Source organism: Balearica regulorum, chromosome 8 (genome assembly GCF_011004875.1).
Source record: "Balearica regulorum gibbericeps isolate bBalReg1 chromosome 8, bBalReg1.pri, whole genome shotgun sequence".
In the NCBI taxonomy this organism is placed as follows: domain Eukaryota; kingdom Metazoa; phylum Chordata; class Aves; order Gruiformes; family Gruidae; genus Balearica; species Balearica regulorum.
In genome coordinates this window covers 6,315,483-6,343,295 of record NC_046191.1, presented here as the reverse complement: position 1 = coordinate 6,343,295, position 27,813 = coordinate 6,315,483, and the positions used below count along the sequence as shown (strand labels likewise).

The window sequence follows — 27,813 nt, the reverse complement described above, 5'->3', positions numbered from 1 at the left end:
CATGGGACACCCGCAAAGCACCCCACCACTGAACAGCCGGCAGCACCCTATAAACAACTTCCGTGCAAAAGCCACAGCAACTGCAGTGTGTCACGGAGGAGCAGTGGGAGAGAGCAAAAGCCTTGCCAACAGCCTGGGCCTGGAAAGCAAAGAGATGTGTCAGAGGTGGGTACAACCTGCCCAAGACATCTCCTCAGTGACGCAGTTTCAGATGCCTTCAGTGCTTCTGTCTATATGGTGGTCGTGCACCATTCCATTCCTGTCCTACAGGTGCCTGGAGCTGGCCCATTCCATTAGAGGCAATTAAGCTAGCACAGAGCAATGACATTTGCGCTGACTCCTTCTGGGCCAGCTCGGGTCTGGAAGCAATCTAGCTGGGTTTATTAGCTTGGGCCTGGTTCCAAGCAAACGCAGGCTGAGCAATGATGCACAGCTTTGCACCAGCAAGATTTACCAGCCCACTCTTTGCTGGCTCGGGGTTGTTTGCACCCTGCTGCCTTGCATGCTGCTGTCAGCACAGGTGTAGCACAGCAGGTCTGTGACACACCAGGACAGCTCAAAGATAGGAGTGACTTGGAGTCCCCCCCTGATTTACATGGGTGTAAATCAGACAGATATCTGGTTGGAAATCATACCTGTTTACATCAAATCTAAAGGAGAGGCTTAGGAGATTTAGCATGAGGAGGGACAGCTACTGAACTGGTGTCTTGCTATGCCCCTCCTGAGGAGCATCCCACAGCTAGATGACAGAGATCTTCATCTTCTTGCAGCACAGATGCCACACAGAGTGCCTCGCTCACAGTTTTATCCATCCCCTTAATCACGTATGCCACCCTGCGGAGTAAAGGAATGGTCAAGACAGGAGGCCATGACTTTTTCTTGGCAAATGCTAGAAATGTTGTCGATTTGGTGGGAAGGAGGCAGCTCTCTATAAAAGATGGGAGAGCTTGAGATGGAACAAGCAGTTCTGGGAGCAGTGTGCCTCTCCCGCCATCCAGCGTGGATGTTCCAAGGTCTACAAAAGGAGCTTGCCAGCCTTTACCCTCAACAAGGGCAGTAATAGAGTCTTTTTCTTCTGTAAGGCCATGTCTTAAATTGTTCAGAAGTTAATAGCTCTCTGTCAAATGTGGTTGAAAACTGGTAAATGTCCTCAGAATATGTTAGTAGGAGCAAGATGCTACAAAAAAAGGAGAAATCCCCACCTTACCTCTCTGTAGGAAACAAAACTAACTATCAACTAGCCGGCGCAAGCACTGAATTTTAATGGTGACATCCTGGGGATTTATAAAAGCAAAGTAAAAAGTCTCAGCGTATGTTATCCCTCTGTGTGGCTGTTCTCTACAGCCATACAGCACCTCTCGGTGCTCTGCTACCCTACATCCAGTCCCCAGCCCCATCAGTATCTCTCAGGACCGAGCAGCTCGCTCTCTTCGATTTGGAAATGCTAAAGGTACCTGGCAGTGCTACCAGGAACAGTAATTATTTAAGACACAAATACACTGTGGTGACAGTCTAAACCCCAGCGATGTGAAGAGGCAGTAAAATTTACTGAGGGAAACATTATTCCAGAACGCAGTGTAACCAGGGTAATCTCGCTGCTTCCAGCACAGGAAAAATCCAGTGTTTAGGTGGATCCTGATCATGGATTGTGCAGATTATTACATCTATATTGATACACACTGTCTGAATATCTAAACTAGAGGATTTTTCCTAGAAAACAGGCAGTTTGGGGTATATTGTATAGCTTCCTAGAAGGATTTTCTTTCATGGTTAGGCATCTTCCCACAGCAAGCAGAGAAAAGGACAGACTTCAACGCTTTGGCTGCCCTCACCGCATTAACCCACATCATTCTGAATTCCCTACCTCAGGCCACATGTGTCCTGCTCTGAACCACTGTTTATTTCTTTTTTTCTCTCACCATTATCCAGAATATTCTGCAAAGTACCGGCAGGTGCCGCCACTCGCTTAGCAATAGCCCAGGGCTGGGCTGTTCCGCAGGCAGGATTGAGCACAGAGCCTCCTCCATGCTCTGGGCACCTTCTGGACAGAGGGATGGCGGGGGGAAAGCCTTTTTCACACAGGTGGCCAGGAAGGCTGCGGACCGAAGCACATCACAGCTCCAAGCCTCAACAGCGCGTTGGACTGAAGCCTTCACAGCAAGGTAAATCTCGCAGGTCATCTCGCAGAAATGTAGACTGCATAAGCTCAGGCTGCAGGTACCCACATTCCTTCAAGAGGAAATGAGGCCTCGTGGACTCAAACCTTCTCTCACATCACTACTTCCTCAGTTTCAAGCAAGATGTTTGGCAGCTGCCCTGTCTTTGCTGGGATTATCGAGCTGGGGATGCCCATCCCTGGGCCTGAGCAAGAGAAGCAGGCAGTGGACAGACATCCTCCTCCAGACCTAGCTGTGCCTGATGGAGACTTGACACCTAGAGCTGTTCCAAAGCAATGACTTGGCTCCTCCAGCAAGTCCACAGACACAGGAGGAACAAGTGCTGGGAGGAGCCTCCCTGCTGAATCAGAAGACGCTTCATATGTTTTGGTTCTGGAACAACGGCCAAGCAAGTGCAATCACGGCTGCTAAGACTGTTTTATGCTCTGGGTCACCATGACTTTGCTGTATGCACAAGCTGTACAACAAATACTGATTCACCCAATGTTGTCACTACATCCATGAGCTAGATGGATGTCTTCCATCCTTGTGTAAATCAGTCATTGGTCTCTCTCCCCATGACAGCAATACTCTCCCTTTAGTAGAATGGGGGATGGGGAGGAGATTTCTCCATGTTAGCCACCTTCAACATTTCTGGTTGCCAAGGGCTGTGGTCGTGGGTCATTGCATGACCTGCAGTTAGCCCAGTTACCTCTTCCCTCTATTAATGAAGTCACTATGACCAAAGCAGACATTCTAGTTGGAAGCAGATAGGTCATCTTCAGTCCCTGAAGCTAGTCCCTGGGGGTTGCTTCAAGTCAGATACAAAAAGTGAGGTTGCAATTTTGGATAAAAACCATCCAGAGGAATACAACTGCTTGCCTGAATATCCTCTCCCTAGGTCAAGAGGGTAGGACACAAGTGATAAGTAACCAGAAGCTTGCCCATCTGCCCATTCACTCCTAGTTGGTGACCAAAGAAAGAGAAAACAGATAGTAGTCTAAGGCTAGCTCCAGCTGGGGTGAAATTGTACCTCATGGCAACTAAGAAAAAGCCAGGACGTAGACAATTGCTGGTGCAATGGTGCTAGTTGTGCCAACTGGTGTCCTTGTAGCCAGATGGCACTGAAACACTGATAAGTTCCTTGCCCTCGTGGTTCTGGGCAGTGGTGGTGGTAGGACAAGGCTGTGACACCAAAACCAGCTCCTAGACCACATTAGCCACAGAAACTAGCCAGTCCTGCACCACCACAGCACAGTTAACATAGCTGCACCCTGAGCACGCTCAAGACCATATCGTACCAGGCCCAACTCAAAGCTTACACAGAGCAGTGAGGAGAAAACCAAATTTTTTCCCCGCTGATACCAGCCAAGATCTGGTCATTGCCACAAAGGTGGTTTTCTCAGGGTCTACAGGTGCTTTTGTGGACACGCAGCCTCTTTGCTCCCAACGGCATGAGCCCCTGCGGTCACATCTGCACAAGCAGAGGCGCAGCTTTCCTGGCTTGAGAGGATGCTGCCTGGGAGCTGAAAACACATGAGGACAAGGAGAGATCATCTGTAAAGGGTGAGGGGAAGCAGGAGGGGGGAAAGGAAATTATGTGAAGGGGACCCCAGTTCACCAGATCCAGTCTTCAGAGTGTGCTCTTTTACCTTTGTCAGGAACAGATGGTTGTAACTGGCCTCAGCATTATGGCTGCTCACAAACCGGATCTTCGAGAAACTCCCAGAAGCTGAAAACTCCCAGTTCCCCAAGCAGTTTTTCTGTGGGAGGAGAGGAATGAAGCAGAACGGATGCAGGTAAGGTGAGCTGCACAGAGCAAACAAGCAGAATTGAAGTATTAATCTCTAGTTCACGTACTGAAATTCCTGCTTCTACTCCAGCAGGCAACAAAATTAAATTTCAAAAGGACAGAATTGAAATTGTGAGGCCTTTGTGTAACTGCTGCAGTACAGACAGAGATGGGAGGTGTTACCATATTAACAGTATTCTGTTAACAGTATTATGCCCTATTAATATAGGGCAAAACAAGTTCTCTGGTGGGAGAAATAACAAACTTTGTTATAAATAACCTGGTTGCAAACAAGCTGTCGATTCACACACAGCAGTTTATTTACAAAGGCATGCCAAGTCCAGACTTGTTTTTGTTTTAATTTACTGCACCACAGATAGTAAAAAAGAAACAACCAAACAAAAACTGAGCCAAAGGGATTGTCTCTGTAAGTATCCCCGTTTCTTAGAGATTGCCCATATCCCTTTAAGGCAGCACAAAGCCCGTCTTTATAGTGGTTTTAAAATGACCTCCTAAATTCAGACAGCAGGGTCAAACTGACCACACATTATCTAGCGACGTACTTAACTATTGCCTCATAACTTACAGATTTGTTTATAGCTCTTCCAGTTAGAAAAAAGAAATTCCTCAGATCACTGTGACTTATCTTTTAAAAACAAGTCTCTTTTCAATAGCTAGCATATTTTGGGAAAAATCACACAATAGTCTTCAATCCACCTTTGTCCTGCAGATTGCAAGACACGACCAGCATCTCCAAAAGCCACTGTAACACTACAGATCTATCTCTCTCCTCCCTGCCTCCCCAGTTAATTGGCAGATCATTCTACAGGACTTTGAGGGAAAAAACCTCTAAAAAAGGGTTCAACCAGCCTCCAGTCAGGACATGGTTGTTTACACCTGTAGTTAGCTTCCTCAAACATTCATCTGTATTATTTCTCTGCATCAATCCATAAATAGATTCACACCATTCATGCACAACACAAGCAGTAAAATAAACTTAAGTCATAAACAAACAAACAAACAAGCAAACCCAGGACAGCACAACTTAAGAATGTTCAGCTTGTAAAATCCAATCCTCAGCACTGGGACATGCCAGGACTAGAATTGCTGGTACAGCCTCGATTCACGCCTAGTATAAATGAGTTATACTACTGGCGTTATAACATGGCCCCACAGTTATTTTGCCTGGGGATCTATATATTCAATACACTGAAGATAGCAATTGCAGAATGAGCAGCTAGTCGCTCTTCTGTTTTGTCTTTATTGACATAGTGTCTGGACCACACATTGAATATATTTATTTCACATCAGCTGAGCCCTGTGCAGAATACAGAATTATTGATTTACTCCAGCGCATTTCTTTGGTGTCCATCACTGCAGCAGCCTACCAATTTGCAAAGAAATATTTTGGTTTTATCATTGGAGGTGAGGGAGGGTGGGGTTAGACTAAGCCCCATTTTACAACAGAGGTCCAGAAGCCAAAGGTTCAGTTTGAGCGCTAAACTTGTGACAAAGACTGACTGCTTCCCCCACCCCTCACTCCAGGTTATGTAGCATTTCCCATCATTGTATATGGTAAAGCACATTTCCAGTTCCATCAGTTAAGCTCAACCCTTGGTGTCCCAAACGGAGTGTGCAGAAACTGGGAGACTTGCAAAGAGCGACCACCCGTGAAGAGCTGAAGTGCTGCACAGGATCTTGGTGATGAAGGCAAGGACAAACCACTTCTCTTTGGCAGTATTCAGCTTGCACTAACCGTGAGACTGGCCTTTCTCTTCCTACAACGCTCTTTGTGGTTGCTGGTAAAGCCCTCTCCAGACCTGACTGCCAGTGTCTGCAAAAGCGACAACCCCCTCAGTACCTAACATCGAGCTGCAGCCCTGTGCTCAACCCAAAACTTTGTACACCGAAGGTCCACGCACAGCCTAGTGCTTCCCCAGACCTGCTTTGAGCAGTGACCTCTGCTGGTAACCGGACAGGGAACCCAGTGGTTTGCAAAGCTGGTGACGCATCTACCTGGGCCTCAAAGCTTGCCCTGAAGGTAGTCACTCAGTCTTGATCTGAAACATCTAACAGCCCAGAGCTGGAGCTTGCTGAGTGAGAGCACAGAATGATGCTTACACATAATCTATAACAGTCTTTGACTCACAGAAGACTACATATTCCCACTCCTAATTCCTTCAAAATTCACTCCAGGGCTCTCACCATACCTTTTCAGACAAGATGCAGTTAAATACAACAGCCTGCCCCAGCATCCATGGTTTAGTTGTCAGATTTAAAAGTCGAGTTATTCAAGGAGCAAAAGGCAAAGCCTGTATTTTGTATGTGTTTTGAGCAGGGGAGGGAGAAGAGCTCACTATTGACTCAGCACTTGGTTCTTCTGCTGATTGCGTGAACACATACACGTGCTTCCTAGGCCATAGTTTTCTCTGAAATTCATCCTACTTCTGGAACTGACTCTTTAGGGGGATTAAAAAAAAAAAAAAAAAAGAGAACTCCTATCCCATCACCACCTATTAGAATAATCAGCTAGTGTAGGCCACTCAGGGAACTATTCCCCCTTGAATTTGTGGTTTTGATCTCATGGCAGGCTCGAGAGACACCACGTTTATCTCCTGACAGCTCTACTGTAGTCCCAAGATTTTTGTGAGGGCAGAAAGGTGAGGTCTTATCTAATTTATTTTTTGTCCTCTGAAATCAGAGTAGAATGTAGGTTTTGCTCTCTCGCAGGCTGTTTTCTCAGACATAGGGGAGCTGATATGCCAGATGCGACTCTCTACCGTGAGCCTGCAGTGAAGGGAAGCAATGTTCTGCTGTGAGAGCATCCCCTTAACAACGTTAAGAGCTTGGAAACCACCCTCCAGGTATGCCCATAGCACCCAAACGCATTTGATCCACATAGCAAGTATGTTAACACAGTCCTGGTGATGGGAAATATCAAGACCCCAGGGGGAGGAGGGTGTGTAGGTAGTGGGGAGGGTCCTCAGCTTGCAGCATCTGTGATGATTCCACCCAGCCCTTTGTCACACACCCCCCAAATTCCCCAAAGCGTCAGGGCCTCCTCCCCAGGCAGAGTACAGGATCCCGCACGTGGCCAGTTTGTCGCTATAGGGGGAGGTCAGACTGCACCACTTGCCTGTGACTGAACAGGTACCAGCAGATTCAGCAGTGAGAGGCTGATACTTCCATAGCTGCAGCTGGATGCATCTGCAGGGGTGCTTGCCTCGCCCTCGGAGCCATACGTGTATCTCGGTAGGTGGGAAGGTGGCTGCTCAGGGCCTAAAGACACTGAGTGCGGTACACACAATACAGCCTCTGTTCAAAGTAAGCAGCAACAGAATCGAAACCACTTCAGTTCAAGGGTGCATTCAGGCCCTGAGCTGCAATTGGCATCAAGACAATTCTCCAAAGTGGCAAAGTGCTCCTGTTGAGGGAGCAAGTCCTGGCTGGCTCCCTCGGGTACAGCAGTGTGCAGTAGTTTCGAGGACTAGGGTCACCACGCTGTCCACCCACAGTCTGAATTTTCAAAGCTGTATCTCAGAAAATGAAGCAAGATAGAGGGGTTTTTTTTCATATTTACAAGAGACTGCTTAAGAGCCAAAGCCTCTATTTCATTATTCCATTCTAACAGGAAAACAGATCTGAACAATCAACAGTATACCTCTGCAGCTGCAGTGGAAATCGTTGCAGATACTCGTACTACAGCTAACCTGTAGGGAGAGGCAGGTAGTTCACCAGGTTACCAGAACAGCAAGCAAACCGAATGCTCTGTTTTGCATGTGCATGCGGTAGGCAATCCAGCAAGAAGATGCAGCTCAGCTTTGAGATGATTAAACAGATGAGAAATATTATCAGGCTTGAGGGATCCCATTTAACTGCAGATACATAGAAACCAACTGTAAAAAGGCTTTATTTTTTTACTCATTACCCAGAATGCAGAAATGAACTCAACTCTTCCCAGACTGATTATGTTAAGAAAGAAGTGTATAAAAAGACTTGAAACACCAGCACAGTTTGCCAGAGGAACATAATTATTCCCAAAGCCAAAACTAGATTAAGATGTTATTCCTGCTTGATTGTGTGAGCCAGTTACTGCATCTTCAGAGGGCACCCAACATGCACTTCATATTCTTGCACACTTACAGTCATGAGCATGAGATACTGTTAAAGATGCACTTTTAAGTAAAGGCTCAAAAAATATAAAAGTCTACAGCTCTTTAAGAACTGGAGCTTTTAAAAAAACCACAAAGCAATCAGCTTTGGAAACTCTTCTGTCATACCCAGAGAATGCCATGAATCACATGCACATTAGCAGATGTCGTGTGCAAATCTCTACTGCAACACAAGGAGGACAGACCCCAAGCACTTTGGCATCAAAAAGGCAGCTACATTTTAAGCCTGCTGCTGACAGCCGTAACACTGTTAATTACAACTTGCAGCTTATAGTTGTGGGAGTGTTGCAGAAAATACCAGAGCAATAAAAAACAAAAAAACAAACCCAAAATATTCTGCACCTGTTTAAATGCATGAAAAATTTATTTGAAACTTTTGGCTGAAGTATTTGGGTCAACAGTTACACCCGAGGTATTAAAGCACCATTTTAACTCCAGGTGCACATTGCAACACCAGAAAATAAGTAAATTAAATTATTAAATAAGCCAGACAGGCAAGAGGCTTTGACATAAGTCAAACCTGTGGCAGAAGTTAAGCTTGGGGAAGCTTTAAAAGACTTTGTGCTTAGCCTTTAAATATAATGAAAGGCTGTCCATCACTTTACGGAGTTTGCTGTAAGCCATCTCAATGCAAGAGGAACAATATAGTCCTAATTTGCACTATCACATCTAACACATGCAGTGCACCTGTGTTACAAGAAAATTATGTGTCTCTACTGAAGCAAGCAATAGGCAGGTCTTATTGTAGATTTGGGGTTCTTCTTTCACCTAAAGGCTCCCTGAAGAATTATTACTACACAACCGCTATCAGCCGATCATTTCATCACACCAACATAACTGACACTGTGGCCATCATGAGATCTGAAGTCCAAAAAAACCCAACCCCATAGGACTAACAGCACTGAAGAGAGTGGAAAGAAAATCATCCAAATTTTGTTTCCCCTTATCACACTAAATTCATTTGTAAGACCGTTTAGCTTACTGTTATCTCAAGGAAATTACAGTGAGGTACTGCAGCTAGGCCTAAGCGGTTCATACTCTGTACATTTTCTAGCCTAGATATCACAATAACTGGTTAGTTTAAAAATTGGGTAGTTAATTTTCAAACAATTTGGGCAGGTTTACTTCCAGATAAGTTTTAAAAAGCATTTTTTAAAAGTCATCATTTTCACCAGAAGCTGCCAATAATGTATATTATTTTGAAAAAGTTGGATATGCTGCAAACACCCTTCCTATCCACCTTAACAGAAAGCTGTTGATCCAAACTTTAATTCACAATATCGTTACTGGGAGTTTTACTAAATGCTGTAACGTTTCCTATATGTTTCAGTGTAGATAAAAACTTAGCTTCCTAGGTCACCTTAAAGATAAAATCCAAGCTGCTAAGTTTTCAAGCAGTATTTGTGTCTTAACAACACCGTTCTGCACACCCATTCCACTGTGAAGGAATATTTCCATCTTTGAGAAGAATAGCATGTTTAGCATGTTTTATTCCTGGGCACATCTGTTTCCTACTCCTAAAGTACACACTTCATCTGCACTAAAAGTGTTATCAACTAAATTTATGAAACACTTAGGCACACTAAGTATCTATGTAAATCTCCACTCAGCCCTTTAACAGAAAAGGGGAGGGAAAGAATAAAAACAGTGAAGGATCTGAGTGGCAAAGTAACTGAAAAACTCAAATGTCATAGTCTTATGTAAAATAAGAACTGACACTTTCTCATTTGTAAATGATATTAAAAGGTGGCAAGATGAATTTTAAAAAAAAGTTTTATTATACAAAAGATAATCCAAACCCAGAAGAGCTCTTCTACAGTTCTAGAAGTTTTGTTCTCCGACTTGTACTTCCATACGCTTTTCCAAAAAGCCAAGATAAAAAGGCTGATTAGTCCCACTTTCTTCTTACCACGAGTGTTGAAAAAAAACCCCAAAACGTAGCTGCATCAAAATCTGTTATTTATTCTTTGTATTCCAGGAATTGCTGAAGTCTTTTCTTATGTTCTGTAGACACCTGCACTGCACTAAAAACAACAAATGCAGAACATAAGAATTTACATGAAATGTAACACACTACAAAAATAAAGCCTCATGTCAAAATTAAGTATACCTTGAAATCAACAATTACTCTGAAGCTAAATTGTAGAAAACCCAGCTGTATAAAAAAAATCTAGGTTCCAATAAAAAGACAAAAAAGTATATTAACTCTTAAAACTGTCAATTCTTCACTTCAACAGTGTCCACTACTAGACACTTGTCCCAGAAACCGAGCCTAATTCCTTACCTTTAAGCACACACAAGCAATTATTTAACTTGCAAGAATGATTTAGGCAAGAAAGAATCTCTTAAAATGATTTCTCCTATACATCTAGCACTTCCAAACTGAGTGAGATTCACCCCCACAGGGAGAGATGGGCAGATCCTGCAAGAAGTTTCAGTCCCACATGTTCAGAGGCCAAGTATGAAAGTCTGCCTGCTGTGACAGCAGCTGAGAGCGAGCCATCAGACAACCAAGAAGCAAGGGAATTTCATTATTTGGACTCTTCATAGGATTCTCAGGATTCCCTCCCTACACAACAGACAATTGTCTCTAGTTGATTTGCTTTCTTTTCAATAGCTGAGATTTATTAAACAAGTGGTATTCACAGACTGTTTCTAAAGAGTTCATGAAAAGTCACTAAGGAAAATTGCCCAGAAATCTATGAATAATAAGTTTCTAAAGGGGACTATATATCTACACAAGAATTTTTTAAGGTTCCACAAATCAAAAAATATTAAAATACCATGCTAGATTAATGACCCAAAGGTAGTTTTGCACAAAATTCCCTTTTCACAGGACCTACAATAAGATTAAAACTAAACATAGGAAGCAAGCAAGCACGAAAATGTTCTTACTTTAAGTGTTCTCCGAAGACAGTAGTTATCCGGTATAGTGCTGTTTTCAGAGATGCTCTAAGTGCAAATCGTAGTGTTTTGTAGGATGTGTCCACCAGACTTCCTGAAATCCTGGGGGGTTTGCTAGAAACATGAGGCAGTTTGAAATGTCTGTCTACAACCTGATTGAGAAAAAACATAAATGAACTTGTTTCATCTATTCAATTATTTCATCATGTAACTAGCAACGTGTTTATGTCAAATAAAGCACAAAGAAAGTGCAAGTTCAGAAACTCCACTGAAACACACAAAAATGTATAGGAGACTGAGCTTGGCCTTGCATTTCCTGGCCATCAACATAAACACAGAACCAAGTTCTGTAACTATGCCTAAAATACAGTATTATAATTACTGCATCCCTGAAATAAAGCCTTTTTAACTGAGCACCCAGTACCATTTTTTTTTAAATTACATATTCCATTAAAAATACACTTTCTACCTCTACATTTTAAAAAACTAACAAGGTTTTTATTCAGCTGTTTCATAATGCACACAATGGCAACTAGCTGTTTTGTTTCATTTAACCGCAGAGGAGAAGCCATGTACACTGGTAACTACTTGAATGTTATGACTGGTCAGCAAGGTCAAAATATAACATTAACAAAACTCCTTCTCTTCTCCTCGAATTGTTCTGCTGTAAGGAAATGTTAGTGGTTTTTACCTCCTGAAGAGTCAGTAAAGTATTCAGGATAGCTGGCAGTGTAGTTTGGACAACTCCAAATTGGTCTTCAGTAAAGGAGGCTGCTACCAAATGAGATAGACCTTTAAATAAAAAAAACAGAAGTTTGCTATAATTACTGAATTCTCAAATTCTGAAGCATTAACAAAGGTCATGGTTTTGCCTGAAGATTCTACTAGTGTGGTGGAATTCTTCAGGACTTACTGCAGCTGGATAACAGTTACCTCAGCTTTGGCTTGCTTCAGGACTAAACCAGTCACTAGTTTAACTAGTGTGAGGTTGATAAGGCAAGAGGGATTATATATAAAACAAACTTTAAAAAAAAGTATTGGTTCACTCTTTCCACTGCTCTGATCAGAGCTGTACCTGACGTCAACCAAGAGACAGGACCGATTTCACAATTCTTCTAGCTGTACACAAACATTTCCAGATCACTTCACTTTCTTTGTTCAGCTTGTATGAAGAGAACTCTAATACTTTGAGGGGAACCTTGACTCAGCTTTAAATCCCTTCTCAGTTTACTTGTTTCTGTACTTTAAAAAAAAATACAGCCTAGCCCTCTGCCCTTAGTTAAAACACAAGTGGTATCTTCTGCTTTTATGCAAACTGTACGTGTGATTCCCATCACCTGACTCTGTACGTCCTGACTCATCGCCATCAATCTGACACAGCCTGGCATATCTGCCCATAAAACCTAAGAAAAAGATCAACTTTTGCACAGTCAAATCTAATAAAAGATTATATCAATACCAGTGTTTGCTCATGAATTTGAAACAAACAAGAAAATCCTGTAGTGCAAGCACATACTGTCACTGTTCTTTTAATTCTCTACAGACCATCTTTTTCCATTTATTTGTTAAGTTACTACGTGAGTGCCTCCCTCCCTCAAGTCTCTGTGATTAACAGAGAAATACTCAGAGCCTTTAGTCAGAAAAACTGTTGTAAAAAGACATCATAAATCTGTTACTGAAAAAAAAAATAAGTGTCTAAGTGCTACATGGTTTCACATGGGAGAGAAGTAACAAAAATCAAGTTTAGGAATCTCTACCAAACAAAGAGATTTCATATGGGATCTCAAAACTAACAAGTGAATTAAACCTTTATTCACGTTGGTATCTGAAACGCAGTCAGGCTTTTGTCAAAATAAATTCAAAGATATTTTTTTTTTTTCCATTATATTTATAAAGCACAGAGCCCCAGAAACCTGGAATCGGATCCTTTTAGTTGTAGTTCTGTGAGCCAACACCTGGAAATAGAAACCGCTTACCTAACACCTGGGAATAGAAACTGCTTACCTTCCAAAGCCCAGATGTGCATTTGGGCATCAGAGAAGACAGCCTGGATGGAGGCTTCTGGGTGCTGAGGAGAAATCAAAGCATTCTGAGTGCACTTTATAAATCATATCACCAAAATTGCAGGTTTCAATGAAGGTATTACACATCTGATGGGGTCATGTCCCTCACCTCAGAAAAGACCTGCAAGGCTGACAGATCTCAGGGAATACCCAGAAAAAAAGTCTCATCTTTTAAGAAACTAAAATTCTTTTTGGACGGGAGCTGCCCACAAAGCCATAGCTGTGACACTGCTGTACATGTAAGCATAAACCATTATCACATACACAGAAGAGATCTGCATATAAAAATATGATCTCTACTTGCAGGAAATATTTAAATCCCTGAAAAACAAAGAGCTAAATTAGAGGGGGCTGCTCCTGTAAAACATAACTGAGTTGTTATTCAATTATGCTAAGAGAAATACCCAATTGTTTTTCTGTGTAAACACTATGCAAGTTTAGTTTAAGCATTAAAGTTCACCTGGAAAGTAGTAATATTAGCACCCGTATTTCATAAGAAGAAATTCCCAACATTCTAGCTACCGCTTCTCCCACAAAGGAAAACTATAAATAATTTATTTGGTATGTTGACCTAACAAAAAGCAGTTAACTGAATTTTAAAATTAACTAGAAGCCATGCCATCTTACAATTAGTATACCGAGATAATTGCATTGTACTGAGATAAGTGCACTAGTGTTTTACTAGCACATGATGCTTTAAGCAAAATGCAATTTATAACCAGATGAGTTTAAACAAGTATTATTATTCTTTTTTATGCAGGTACAGGATAATCCTGCTATGAAAGTCACAGTAAGTACAAAGTTGTACTTATGGAAAACCTTAGATTAAAAGAAAGATTTTAGAACAGTCACTATATGCAAAAGGTGCAGAGTGCCACGCAGAACCCTCATACGCTCATGCATTTCTAGGCCATGCTGCTCAGTCACAAAATGTAAGATCAAGATTACCTTGCTGAAGAAATACATTATGAGCACTCGCTTTGACAAAAAGTTTTTTATCTGAAAAGAAACAAAAGATTAAAAATATAATCTGTACTGATCTGAAGGTATGCACAGTTGGCTGTCCCCAAACCCTACCATCTTCTCAGAGTATAAAGGGATTGGGGGGTGGGGAAAGGATTTTTATTATGTAAGCTAATTGGAGAAGGAAGCATTCATTAACAAAACTGGAAAGTTCTTTCAGAAGAGAGAACACCTAAGCTGCACTGGCTGTAACCTATCTGTGCTGCAACTTTTACTCTACCTGTTCTTGCTTGTTCTGAAGCCATGTGTAAATAAAGCTTGGCTGTACTGCCTCACTGCCAACTCTTGCAGCAGACAGCACTGGGAAGGATTCGTGGTGGGAACCATTCATTTGCAGATCTGCAAGAGAAATACAATATCTTCAGAAAAACTGGTTGCTGTCACTTTAATCCTCAAGATACAGATCTCTGTTGACATGCTTACTGCACTTATGACTACAAGGCTAAGGACAGTGCCATGGAAAAATCTCTACCTGAACCTGATGTCCACAGCTTTGGTCCCCTTCTCAAAACATGAGGACTCTGGACTGATCCATGCCAAGGAGAGTTTACATCCAGAATTCCCATCTTGCAATTTAAAGCAGGCGAGCTGAAAGGCGAACCAACATCAGATGCAGGCGATGTCTTTAAAGGCATTAGGGATGATTTAACCAGTGAAGACATGGAGGCTCTGGGAACAATATTAGACCTCTGTGACTGGAAAGACATGTCTTCTGTCACAGCAGCTCCTAATAACAAAGAACACACTGCATGAAGACAAACAGGCTGGCACATATGAAATAAAAGATGGATTTGTTATCTGATTGCTATTTCAACCACCTCTCCATCATTAGAGCTTTTATTAAAGGACACGGTTTCTACTGTGATTTTGCAAACAAGTAAATGAAGAGCACGAGGTGTTTTAAAAGTTCATCAGCTTCAGAACAGCAAGTGATGAGAAGGATCCCTGTGGATTTATTTATTCTTCTCCTTTTGCTAGCTAGCATTATTACACTCTGATATATATCTGATATATAGCTACAAAAAGCATGCTTTCAGGATTAAGTACTAGAAAAAAGGCTACCTATAGAAGAACGGCAACTCTTTCTGATTCTGCTTGGTATGTAAGAAGAGACACATCAGTCACAAAATCCAAGGAAGGGCAGCACTCGAAGAAATTCACCTCTGACATACCAACAGTCCCCTGCTGTTGCCAGGCACTTGTATCCTGGATGCCGACTGCTAAGGATTGAATTACCTGGCAGCCCTTGTGCTAACACAGCTCTGCTGCCAGGAATGATGCCCAAGTCTGGCATGTAAAACACCCGAAATGTTTGCAGGCTGCACACAGCTCAAGAGTCAGGTTGGCTTTTCTTATTATACAGCGATATTAGTGAATCACACAAACATATTCAAAGTTCCCACAACAGCAAAACAGAAACTAGTTTTACCATCTTAAACTAATCGTAAGACCAGCTATGCAAATTGCAAAGCACCTCTTGGCAAGACTTAAGTTCTCCCTGTACTAGGTTGAACCACTTACAGAAACGGTAATAATTAGACTTTTTTCATTCATGCAATGGTGGAAAAAATACTCTATCGAACATAACATCACGCAGAGTAAACAAACTGAGTAAACGTGACGTTTCCAAGTTTTCTAGTTATTTTGGATTATTTCAACAAGAACACGTAACATGAAGTCGGGGGAGAGACTTTGTTTGCATTTATTTGCAGAAAACCCTGTGACTCATTTTCCTCATACAGCTTAATTGAGATGAATGTACCTATGCAATCTATTGGTTCTTTCATGCTTTACAAACTATTCTCAGTGTTTCCTCAAATACCTGGAGTCTGTGGAGATACTTTCAGCTCTCCTGCTGGCTGCTTTGCTCTCCCATTTGCTGCTGCAGCTTCCTGCTGTGTGATCAGCCTCTGGGTCAGATCACTCAGCAGACTCAAACACTCCCTTGATATTGCAGTCCAGTTGTGTGGGTGCCCACCTAGCAGGATGCAAACAAAAAGGAAATGCAGTAGGTATGTTTAACCCAGATGCTCATCCTTGTATCTGTTCTGACAGAACAGAACTTCAAAGTTATAGTACCACTCCATTTCTAAGATGACACATTTTCACTGTGACAGTTTATTTGTACTGAGGGAAAGATGAAAAACATGGAGAGATTCGATCCTCCTGTCAATGGGTAACTCTAGAGACTTTAATGAAACCTGCTAAGCAACATAGGCAGTTCGGCCTGTCAGATCTGAAATCACTAAACAACTGAAGTGAACAAAGTAATATCAATGGTGATGACAAACAGTTTTGAAGTAGTACAAACACTAGAATTCCTGATAAGGTGTAACAAGAAGTTCCTGAAGGCTTCTGAACACTTTTAATTGACCTTCTCTGCCACATCTTTGCACATAGCAAGAGGCTTGTGTACTAATTGAAATTATAGCCATCGCTTGCTTTCACAACTCTAGTGGTGACTCACTATTTGTGCTTCCTTTCACCTCACACCTCAGCATTAGGCTTTCATACACATCTGTTAGATTATTCAGTTCGGACTATTTGACTGGTGGTGTCAAGAGGACCCTGCTTTCAATAGCCTAAGACCTGTGTTTCTCATGGCTGTCATTTAAATCAAACAACAGGCACGTGAATTTGTTGAGTTCAGTAGGTGAAACAATATGAATATAGATAATTAAGCATCATTTTGGAAAAGGAACCATAGGGATGAGGCCTCCTGGCTTATGCAGCATACCTCACAACATTAAATAACTTCTAAACGCTTTTGACTAACACTTTTAAAAAAAGAAAAGCAACATGAAATAGTTTTTATAATTACCTGGCTGACTAAGGCTAAAGACTTCCTGTCGTCGAACAGGGGAATATTGGGAAAGTAACGTCAAGTCTTGTAAGGCTAAAAACTACAAAGAAAGGAAAATGGTTTAGTGCATACAAACTCCAACAGATTTCCTTTAGAAAACCATAGTTATCCATACAAAAGCAATCCCTAACAAAGAATGTGTTCACACAGACTAAACCCAGACATGTAACATCAAAAGAAACGAGGCAAATGACTGCACACATCCCTAGAACCACCCCGGATGGTGCTGCTGAGGTAATAAGAGCTTCACAGAACTTTACTGATAAGTCATTTCTTTGGAGTTAAAGAAGATCTAACACCATTTTTTTATCTTAACCACTCAGACAGAAAGAACCTAAGATGCAAGACACTTGTCCTGGTTTCGGCTGGGATAGTAAATTTTCTTCCTAGTAGCTGGTACAGTGCTGTGTTTTGGATTTAGTATGAGAATAACGTTGATAGCACACTGATGTATGTAGTTGTTGCTAGGTAGCTGTAGTGCCTACACTAAGTCGAGGACTTTTCAGTTTCCCATGCCCTGCCAGGTGCACAAGAAGCTGGGAGAGCACAGCCAGGACAGCTGACCCAGACTGGCCAAAGGGATATTCCATACCATAGCGTGTCATGTTCCGGACAGAACTGGGAAGCTAGCTGGGAGGTGGGATCGCTGCTCAGAAGCAGACTGAGCATCAGGTTGTTTTTTTCCCTGCATGTGGTGAGCAATTGCATTTGTGCATCACTTGTCTTATATATATTATTTATTATTATTATTATCTTCCTTTGTTACCCTATTAAACTGTCTTCATCTCAACACGAGCTATTTTTTCACTCTCCTTCCCATCCCCTTGAGGGGGAAGAGGGGTGAGCAAGCGGCTGCGTGGTGCACAGTCACTGGCTGGGGTTAAACCATGACAACACTTTAGTAAGGGCTGAGATTATAAATTTGACTTCCTCTATCTTTAATTGTGCTCGACTCTTCCCTACCCATCTTTTGATAGTGCAGCAAAGTTTAAAAGAGGATTCAAATGGATTGTAGCCTATCATATTTCCAGTCTTATCAGAGATCTGTAAAATCAGTAAATGTAGATTTTGCACATGCAGGAGGAAATTCTTATCTTTATTTACATATTACTTCTTATATGAGGTCTCCAATTTCTAAGTATTATAATCAGTAAATTCCACTAATGATTACCATAGTCAGACTAAAATTATTCTCCTTTACTCACAGATTTTAAGTAGCTTTTTAGTATTGTCTTTTTAAAAAAGAAACCAAACTTCCAAGATAAATATGGAAATAATTTTTTAGTATCAAGAGAGCGCACACACAGAAGAACTCAAATATAAGTAACAGGGGCAAAGTGTTAAGAGCCTACAAAGGTTTGAGAAAATACCTGCTTATCTGACAAGACTCAAAGTTGAAAGAGTTAAAAAAACCCCTGAGTATCACTAACGTGTTGTTTTAGATCAGAACACACTAATGTACTTATGTTGCAGGCAAATAGATCTTACCTCTAACTAAACAAGTCTGTCTTCAGCTGAAAGCACCGGTGCAGTGAGCACCAGCAGATGTCACTACCAAACAAATTTTCACCACTCCTCGTAACTGCCTCCTCCAGTGTTTGGAGGCAGCTTTTTAAGGAACCAGCACCTCAGTTAAAGCATGCAACTGGATCTTCTAGGTACCCGTTATTTTGAGAAACACCTTCTCAGCACACACCTAGCTGGGAAAATGATGAGAATTCAATTACCTTTATAATAAGGGGAGGGTTGCTGTTCAAGATTTTAGGCAGGCACTGGTCTGTCTCCTCAGCAAAAGTTGGCTGGATCGGAAAATGATGTGTCTAGATATAAACATCAGAAGTTGTGTTATACAGAGCAAAACACAAGAAAACCTTATGAAAGGCCACACCCAAGCTGTTACTTGTCAGATGAATGATAACTACAAAAGCTCATACCCCACTACTTCAACTTACTGCAAACCAGCCTGAAATTTCTAACATAGATACAAAAAGACTTTACTCCTTACGTTTAAAATTGAGAAATCTTAAAAAATCCAGCTATCTTTATCTTCAAATACCTTCCATATACCCATATAATTCGTAGCCAGGGGCATCGTATCATTATGAAAAGAAATTCCTCTAATCGCACACCCGGGAAAAACTAGAGCCACCATATTCAGAAACAAGACTGAAATCTAAACTGTACTGTCAATCTTTAACAGCGTAACCACTCTGGTGAAGAACCGAGGGTTCTTTTACCAAATAATAAAAGACCTTATCAGTGAAACAGTGCAAAAGAAGAATTAAATTACTGAACTCTTATTTTTATCATCATAATATTCATATTCTGTGTTTTAACAGAACTTCTGTTCTTGTGGCTACAACATTTAAAATGTAAGCAGCAGTGCTTAAATTGTATCAAACATTGCATCTTTTTAATGTTTATTTAACATGGACCAGTTTGGACAGATTACCTGTCAGTTTTGTGTTACTGCATTCATTTTACATAGCCTTATTCTCCTTCTGTTTCCAACTGCAAAATTGAAGTTTGAGGCTGCAATTGCTTTCAAAGCATTAAGTGACTTCATGTGGACTAAGTTTACAATTTCTTTCCTGACTTCTCAGTTAACACTATGCAAATATTTACAAAGAGCTTTGGAAGGGTTTTTTTTAGCTCATAAAAAAAAATAATCATGAGGATAAACACATCTTTTGTTCAACAGACAAAAGGGCAAGGTCCATTTTAGACGTTCACAGCTGGATGTTTCTTTTGTCTTCCACAGCTTTATAAGCAATGCAATAATTACAGACACTGACCCTCAGCATTCACTGGTGCTTCAACCATGAGCCTCTGAAATAGGTTGTTCACACCTCAGAGCTGTTGTTGGAGCTGACTACAGATTCTGACGCGTCATTACATCACTTGTGCTTGACTCATTGTTAATCTTTTCTCCATGCAGTCACAACAACTAGACCTTTTTAATTAAAGCTCTCGCTCCAACAAGCACTGTATGCCATGTCATTCCATAAGAGTGCTTTGCACCGATACATTGATCCAGGATTTAAACCTCACTCTTTTTTTCTCCTACTGATCTGCAGTCTAATAATCTTAAAAAAAAAAAAAAAAGAAAACAACCAACCATCAAGTTAAGTGAACAATTTTCTCCTCTGTATTCTTACAATGAAATACCTGGATTTGTCAACAAAGACCAAGTTTTCTCCAATTCTTTGTTGGCAAGACTTTTTTTTTTTCTCTCTTCAATCATGGTCTCACATTTATTCTAATCAGATTCATTACATATTTAAGTGGTCTTTTTTTAGCCATATTAATTTGTAACTTTATGATTGAATGGAGAAGCAAAAGTGTCTTAATTCCCAAGACTACTTGAAGTCTATTTTAACACTGCAGCCTGAATTAGATTAGCACATCCCTGCTTTGGAGAACCGTGTACTTTGACGGTTTGCCTAAATTTAAGATTTCTAGAGCTTAGCTCACAGAAAATTAACAGCATTTTGTTCTCTTCCATATTGTAAAATTGGATTGAGAGCTATACAGTTTCTAGATATTATCTTCCCATGTAACCTGTAGCTGTTTGCCCAAGTTCTCAGCCAGTCTCGTGCTCAAATACAAAATCATTGCACGGAAACACATGCACAGACCAAGCTAGTAAGCTTTGCCAGACACGTATGAGCCCTGCGCTGGCTCCTCTGTCTTTATACCTCAAGAGAACAAAGAACACGGTGCAGACTCCACGAAGCACAAAGTGGTTCTTTGTTAGGGTGGCCCCAACAGCATCTGCATGGATTTAGCATCAAGCATGAACAGGAGAAGGGGACATGGAAACAGAAGTAGAGGAGTAAGAAGAGGAGGTGGCAATAACAAAGCATTGATTTTGTAAGCAGCACAGGGATGTCTTGCCATAAGCAGAGAAAGGGAAAGTCAATTAACACCCAGGCCTCTCTCAACTGTTCAGTTATCAGATATCATCTCTCCTGCATGCTTTGAAAATTCAAGAATTCATAATATGTTATTTCCTAGTAAATCTGCTTTTGAAAAGAAAGTATTATCTGTGAAACACTGATGTTATACCTTTAGCACTGTCAGTAAGTACTAACCTCTGTAGCGTAGATTTTGAAGAGTAACCATGCAATGTACCAGGTAATCAGAAGAAACACGCCACATAACCAGGCATGGTAAAACAAGGAGATATCCAATAAGCCAGTTAGAGTGTCAAGATGATGCACTTTACTGCAGATAAAACAACCAAGAAGATGTAAGTATTTTTATTATGAAAGATACCTATAGTAAGCTGCTACAGTAGCAACAATTGCAAGAATAAAGTTGGGTTTTTTTCAAAAACAGTTTCTTAAAGATGTTTGGGATGCCAGTTCTTTAATTTTTCAGTAACTGTGATAAAATTAAATTAAGAAAAAATTAAGGAAATTAAGGAAAAGAAATATGAAGTAAGTACAATCATTACAGTTTTAGCCAATTAAGGTATTAAGACTCCAGCTTCCCTATTTTAAAACAAATGGTAGCCATATAAAAATAAAGATATGCCCCGCCCAACACCCCACAGAAAAGCAGATAAAACACATATATGCAATTTGGAGAGATAAGCCTTTCTAATAACTTTAGAGACTTACAGAGATGAAGGAAACAGAGAGGATTTCTTAATTACTATCTACAAGAAGGTTCCTATAAGGGGACGTTGGTTCCTTTTGGATCCATTTCAGAAGCACCCAACGCTCTCCCCGTTCTGTGCAGGGAGGGCAGGGAACTGAATCCTACGACCACAAAGAGCCAGTTGCTAAGCTGGACTTCAGCAAAGGGAGTTGTCAGCAATATTCTCCCGCATTGTACTACCCACCTGTCTATATGAAGATCCATCGTGGTACTTATCCATACCTTTGGGATGTAACCTAGGGGATCGAAAAAGAAACAACTGAAACAAATACAACACTGCTAAACACATACACGACAGGCCAAAAAGAAGACAAAAGTAGAATGCACGTATAGCAACAAGAGACTGGTCTTGTAACACACGTGCACCAGGAAACAATCTGCCTTTGGGGGTTTTGTTTTGTTTTTAAGAAATAGAAACAAGAGAATGAAAAAAGGCTTCAGGCCAGCAACTATACACTATATGTAGACTTTATCTTTTATTGCAAGCTTCTCAGCATTGAGTTATTTGTGTTTCCTCACTAACAAAAGAGGGTTAATAGTAACTGAATATTAATTTTCACTACAGCTCAGGCAGCAGCAGAGTGCTTTTAAAGATTTAATGGAAACCGATATAGAACCACCATACTTCTAATTTATCCCCTGATGTAAATAAAGTGGAAATAATTCTAGCATACTTTGACATTAAATAATGAGGATAACTACAACCATAACATAAAAATTTCCTGATTTTTTAGAAAGTCCAGTGCAATCACCTTCATCAGCACAGATTTTTTTACCATGGTTTTAAAGACTAAACTTCATTTTCATACGGGAGGCAGCCATACTGCCTTTGTCTCCCCAGCTTCCTCCAAATAACATAAAGGGCACTTGAGAATAAAGCCAAAGGGCTAATTTTTACTTAAAAAATAGTGAAAATATAGCAACATGACATATAGCGAAGTCATGCCTGCTGCTGGTATGTCAGGCTCAGCTCTATGATGTTCTATTTCCAATACCAGGCAATGGAAGGAGCAGTCCAAGGCACGGAGATGTTTATCCATGTTAAAAAATATTTGGGAATAAAGAAAAAAGGGAATATAAATTACAGACTAAACCAATTTCTGTTTTAATTGCACTGTGTTTTCAGATTTATTCTCTTTTTTGCCACAAATCAGGACAAATAAGTAAATGGTGGCCCAAAGCATCAGGTTTTACAATGTGCACTTGTAAAACAGCAGCTGATTAGAATTTGGTAGTTCCTCTTACATGCAAGTTATTTCACAGCTGCCTACAACAAGACTTCCTGCACAGAAGAGATCGCCAGAGACAGCAGTCTGTGTTTTGGTACAGTGATCAAACACTGACTTCAGGTGAGAAAACTCTTGTTCTCCACTCCCTTCTCCTTAGAATACCATCACCATCTTCAAATGTGATCAGACAATAAATCCTTACAGAAGGTGTTAATCTCTTTGGAGAAGAGACATTTCTCATACGCTAAACGACCTTCTGTGAGGCTGAAACAATTGCCATCATACAAATATCGCTGTGCAAACCCTGTGCTTTTCCTTACTGTTTTAGAGATGTCAGATCCCTTGACATGTTTAAACAAGTGTATGTGCCTTGAGCAAGTTACCCGGAAGGCTGAAAAATAGTATAACAGGCTCGATTGATTAAAGATAAAGTTTTCAAAATACAGGAATTAAAAAAAAGAAAAAGAGAGAATTTCAGGAACCCTTACCAAAAAAGTAATATGTGACACAGAAGTTTCTAACGAAATACAGCGATTCCACACAACTGTGTTTAACCAGGAGAGGCAAAGATCTTCTGAAACGTAAGTACTTGTATTGCTAAAAACAAGCAAAAAATTAGTTTAGTATTCTGCATTTAGAACAAATTGATAAAATGGTAAAATAAAAAATTTTAAAAAGAAAAAAAAAAGACAAGGTACTTGAAAATCTAAAGTCTAGATGAATTAAAAAAAATTATTTTAAGGCAATTCCAGGTGTTACACCTACTATTTATTTTCCTGGTCTCTTTCTTTCTGCCATTTTGTAATCATCTCTAGTTCTCATCCCTTTTCCTACTTGTAGCAGTATGAAAATGGGGGATGGGATAAATTGACTCTATACACAGGGGAACAAACTAGAAGAATAATGGAAAAATAAACAAAAAAAACCCAAAGAAGGCATATTCATTCTACTAGATTTCATTTAAAAGTGTTCCATTAAAATATAGGGAAAATTCAGACAAGTATGAGTTACAGTCAGTAATCCTCCAAGCGGTGAAACCAGTGTAATACTGAGACCTTTCTCCATACAAATTATGTGTCTTCCCAAAAGACCAAAGCGACCTACCTGACACTATATCCAAATGAAACCAAAGTGAATTATTTTTTACTTGGCTAAGTTGCATTTCAAAAAATAAAGAATTAACAATATTCAAATAACAGAATTTTCAAAACTACTGTAACTACAGCATTGCCAAAATGATGCTTGGTTTGCTGATAAACTGAATGGTCACGACTTAAATGTTTTCCACTAATACAACTTTCCTTAAAGACACTTTTTGCCAAATTGGTTGGACTTTGTAAATCCGGGAATCATGCAGAGCTAATGGTTTTTGTAAGATGATGTTTCACAAGCCACTCCTCACCAATTCATGTTGGTACAGCTTTCTGTAGAACTGCTAGAGCCTCTCCAAAGGCATTAATGGAATTTCAGTTTCCACAGCACCACGCACATGAACAAGCTTTGAGTATGGAGCATTAAGCAAGATTCAAAAGGCTATTTAGATTTTAAATTATCGGGTGCGCAGTTTCAATTGGTAATAGGCTTTTTTTCCTGTCAGGATTTTCAGCTTTTAGGCGCCCCTTGTTGTCAGTTCCTGAAGTTAAGATTCAGTTTGTGTTTATTGTTTCTTTCCTGTCCTTCACTTTCTGCAATGGTCCCGCTCAGCCAGCTTTTAACACGTATCAGAGGGGCCTAAATGTTACAGTCACAGCATCCCAGATTTCTGTGTTCATTTGAAAGGGGCTGAGCAGGAAGGAGGAAGATGAACACTACCAGCATTTACAGCTAAGTGTACGCTTCATCTATTAGAGAAAGGATGCCAAAAGACAGCTGCTACTCCCATTTACAAAAACCATAAACAATCAAGGCTTTTTCTGTTTACTTAAGACATGTCTTTCTGCAAAGAAAGATCTTACCTGTATGATTGGAAATGGCAAATAATTCATATTGTTAATAAGATACAAAAGACTATAACTATATCCCATGAAAGCTCCAGAAAGTAGAAAAAAGAGGTGATATTCATTTAGGCACATCTGAGGAACAGCATCATCGACGCTAAAATAGAAAACTTAGAATTAATTCTGAGCTCAAAACAAATAAAGACATTCTAGCCTTAGGAAGTTTGACTCAGAAGTGTGATTTTACTTTTCTGATCAGTACACATGATGATATCTCAGTAAGTCTTTTCTCAAGTAGGAGTCCCACCACCTATTTTTGTAATTTATGCATGAGGATGCTTCTGATATTTATGAAGTACGTCACATTAACCAGAAGCCCGAGACTTAGTTCAAGTGACAATCAATTTGTCATCATTCAACTTTCCATTGAGAATCCCGGCAATTTAGTTCTTCTGGCCCAGTTATTTCTCTGCGCATTGTAACATTTACAAAGGAAGCTATTTCCTATCCTTTAATAAAAGATATCAACGTATAATTGCTTGGTTTTGATAGCACTCACATTTTAGTTTTTTGTTTGAAAGAAGCCATCGGTAAATACATTCTACAATAGAATAGAATCATTGCATAATTTATTTTTAACGCAGACAAATAATTACCTTTCCGAAGGAGTGCAGGGCACAGCAAGAAACTGGAACTTCCCTTTTGTCATAACTGCAGCGCACCAAGCAACCACCATTCCCATTACAGCATGAACAATCGAATGGATAACTTGCTGAGGGTGAATAATTTTTCCTATCAGTGCTAGTCGAGAGCATGGTATTGATGGCACAACTGTAAATAAAACCCAGAAGTGAATTTTCATTTCTTACTAATAAAACCCTTCATTAAAGAAACAAAAAACCAAAACCATTGTCATCAAAGAACTTTTCACAGTTGGAATCAGTCACGAAATATTAAGAAATCAACGAAGCGGCTCAGCTAAGAGGGTCTCAGCCAGGAGGTAAGCAGGAATCTGGGACAATTTACTTTAAAAAAAGCTTTGTGTCTTGTCTATATTAATTTAAAATTAAATCTATTAATGTTACATATATCAAATGTGAATGTAAATCTCTTTAAATGGTCATCCTGCTTAATTGAGGTACCACAGACAGTTCAGTAATTTCCATAACCCACCTGCATAAAATTCAACGTTGAAGATGCTTATTATTAGTATCACCACAGACATAAGGAGGATACAAAAGATGACGTAGGAAGTATATAAATCATTGAAGGAATCTAAAATAAAAAAAAATTAATTGCTTCTCAGAAGATCGCAGTAACACAACAGTGACACATTAAGTAAGGGGAAAAAAATGTCTTTCTGCAAAGAAAGATCTTACCTGTATGATTGGAAATGGCAAATAATTCATATTGTTAATAAGATACAAAAGACTATAACTATATCCCATGAAAGCTCCAGAAAGTAGAAAAAAGAGGTGATATTCATTTAGGCACCTAAGCCGTTAGCAATAATCCACTAAGTGTATAAAGGGGAGTAATGTTCAAGAGACTCTATAATCTCATACCAGATCTGCCCAGCTGCACAACATTTGTGCATAAAAGCGTATTTAAATTTAACAGAAACGATTTTACACCCTTATAACTGGTTCTCATAAGTGAACACTCAGAATTTCATTTTAAAAAAAAGTCTTTCAAAGCAAATTAAACTATGGCTCAACTAACACTGCTTTCCTTCACTTGCTAAAAGCCGCAGTCCTACAGCCACACTTAAAAGGTAGGAAATTCCTTACAGAGTAAATTGCTTTTGAAAATACAAAAGCCCAAAAGAACCAATCAATGGGGGAAACAAATCAAGTCTCCCTGCCCAGAGCAGCTAAATGATCACAGGTATCAAGCTTCCATCTAAACAGCTCTCAAATTTCCACACGTGCACTCAGGGAAAGTTACTCTCACCATGCAGAGCGGCTATTTCAGGAATTTCTCTTGCAATTCATGCCCCAAAGTTAGAGGAAACTTAAGCTCCTAACGCAAACAGCAGCTGCACAAAGCGAAAGGGGAAGTGTGTCCAAGTACTCAGAATAGAGAACTAAGTCACTTCACCTAGTTCTTTCTCTGAAGGATGTACTTACACCAGCTTGTGACAGTCATTTCTACGTAGGAAAGGTTACGACTATTGCGGGTCTAAGTAACACAGCAACTTAGATGTCAAAGCCTAAAGGCCGTTCAGAAACACGCAAAGCGGAAACTTAACACAAGGCCAACGTCGGTTCCCATTGCCCGAGCCTAAACCAACAGACGGGGAAAAAAACCCGCAAATACAAACACGACTGTAAAAATACAAACACGACTGTAAAAATACAAACCCGCCAAAGGGCACCTTGCCAAGTACCGCAGCGGCCACGATTTTATTTTACAAACGGACTCAGAATACTGATACCGCGTCACTTTACGCGACAAAGCACTTAAGCAACGATCACCCGACGCTCTGCTCGCACAGCCACCCGCCTTCTTCCCTTCCAGGCCATTCCCCGCCCCGGCCGCGGGTCACAGCACGGAGCACACCGCATCGCACGGTTCCCGCCCCCACCGCCGCCCCGGAGCGGGGAGGGGGAGAGGCCAGAGCACCTACTGGAGATCCAGCGCACCGGGTGGAAGGGGTCGAGGCCGCTGAGGACGACGAAGGCCGCGGTGCAGAGAGGCAGCAGCAGCACGGACCAGGCGACGGCGGCCGCCACTCTCCAGCCCAGCACCTGAGGGAAGCACAGCGTGAGGGGCCGCGGTGTGGACGGGGACCGGGGGCGGCCGACCTACCCCTCAGGCCCCACACTCACCTGGCGGAGCAGCGCCCGCTGCCGCCCCGGCCCCGGCCCCGCCTCCATGGCTGCGGCCCGGCCGCCCGCGCCCGCTGTTCAAAGTCTCCGCCGTTCAACGGCCACCCCCGCCGGCCGCACGCCACTTCCGCCGCACGCCGGGAGGCCTGACGGTCAGCAGCCAATGGGAGACGGGCAG

The 27,813-nt window shown here is 41.0% G+C and overlaps 1 protein-coding gene across 2 annotated transcripts; it reads right to left on the bottom strand.

Moving 5' to 3' along the window:
* Nucleotides 1-9,880: 9,880 nt before the first annotated feature.
* NDC1 (NDC1 transmembrane nucleoporin) lies at nt 9,881-27,788 on the bottom strand. 2 transcript variants are annotated; one of them, XM_075759359.1, is made up of 18 exons: nt 27,636-27,788; nt 27,434-27,554; nt 25,978-26,079; nt 25,461-25,635; nt 24,823-24,961; nt 23,356-23,464; nt 21,823-21,874; nt 21,068-21,200; nt 18,701-18,793; nt 16,932-17,013; nt 15,933-16,088; nt 14,583-14,837; nt 14,331-14,449; nt 14,036-14,086; nt 13,029-13,092; nt 11,716-11,816; nt 11,016-11,176; nt 9,881-10,144 (listed from the first exon to the last, which is right to left on the bottom strand). In XM_075759359.1, the coding sequence occupies exons 1-18, from the start codon at nt 27,681-27,683 to the stop codon at nt 10,081-10,083; spliced, it is 2,025 nt and encodes a 674-aa protein (XP_075615474.1). In that variant the 5' UTR covers nt 27,684-27,788; the 3' UTR covers nt 9,881-10,080. The 2 variants fall into 2 exon arrangements, with proteins under 2 accessions (XP_075615474.1, XP_075615475.1); XM_075759360.1 differs by lacking the exons at nt 27,434-27,554; nt 27,636-27,788 and adding an exon at nt 26,934-26,967.
* Nucleotides 27,789-27,813: the final 25 nt, after the last annotated feature.

Coding starts and splice junctions, on each gene's coding strand:
- NDC1 (XM_075759359.1), bottom strand. CDS start 27,683: ATGGAGGCGGGGCCGGGGCCGGGGCGGCAGCGGGCGCTGCTCCGCCAG. Junction 26,080..27,433: donor CCCGGTGCGCTGGATCTCCA/GTAGGTGCTCTG, acceptor TTTTTATTTTAG/ATTCCTTCAATGATTTATAT. Junction 10,145..11,015: donor GTCTTCGGAGAACACTTAAA/GTAAGAACATTT, acceptor TGTTGTTTTTAG/TGCAGTGCAGGTGTCTACAG.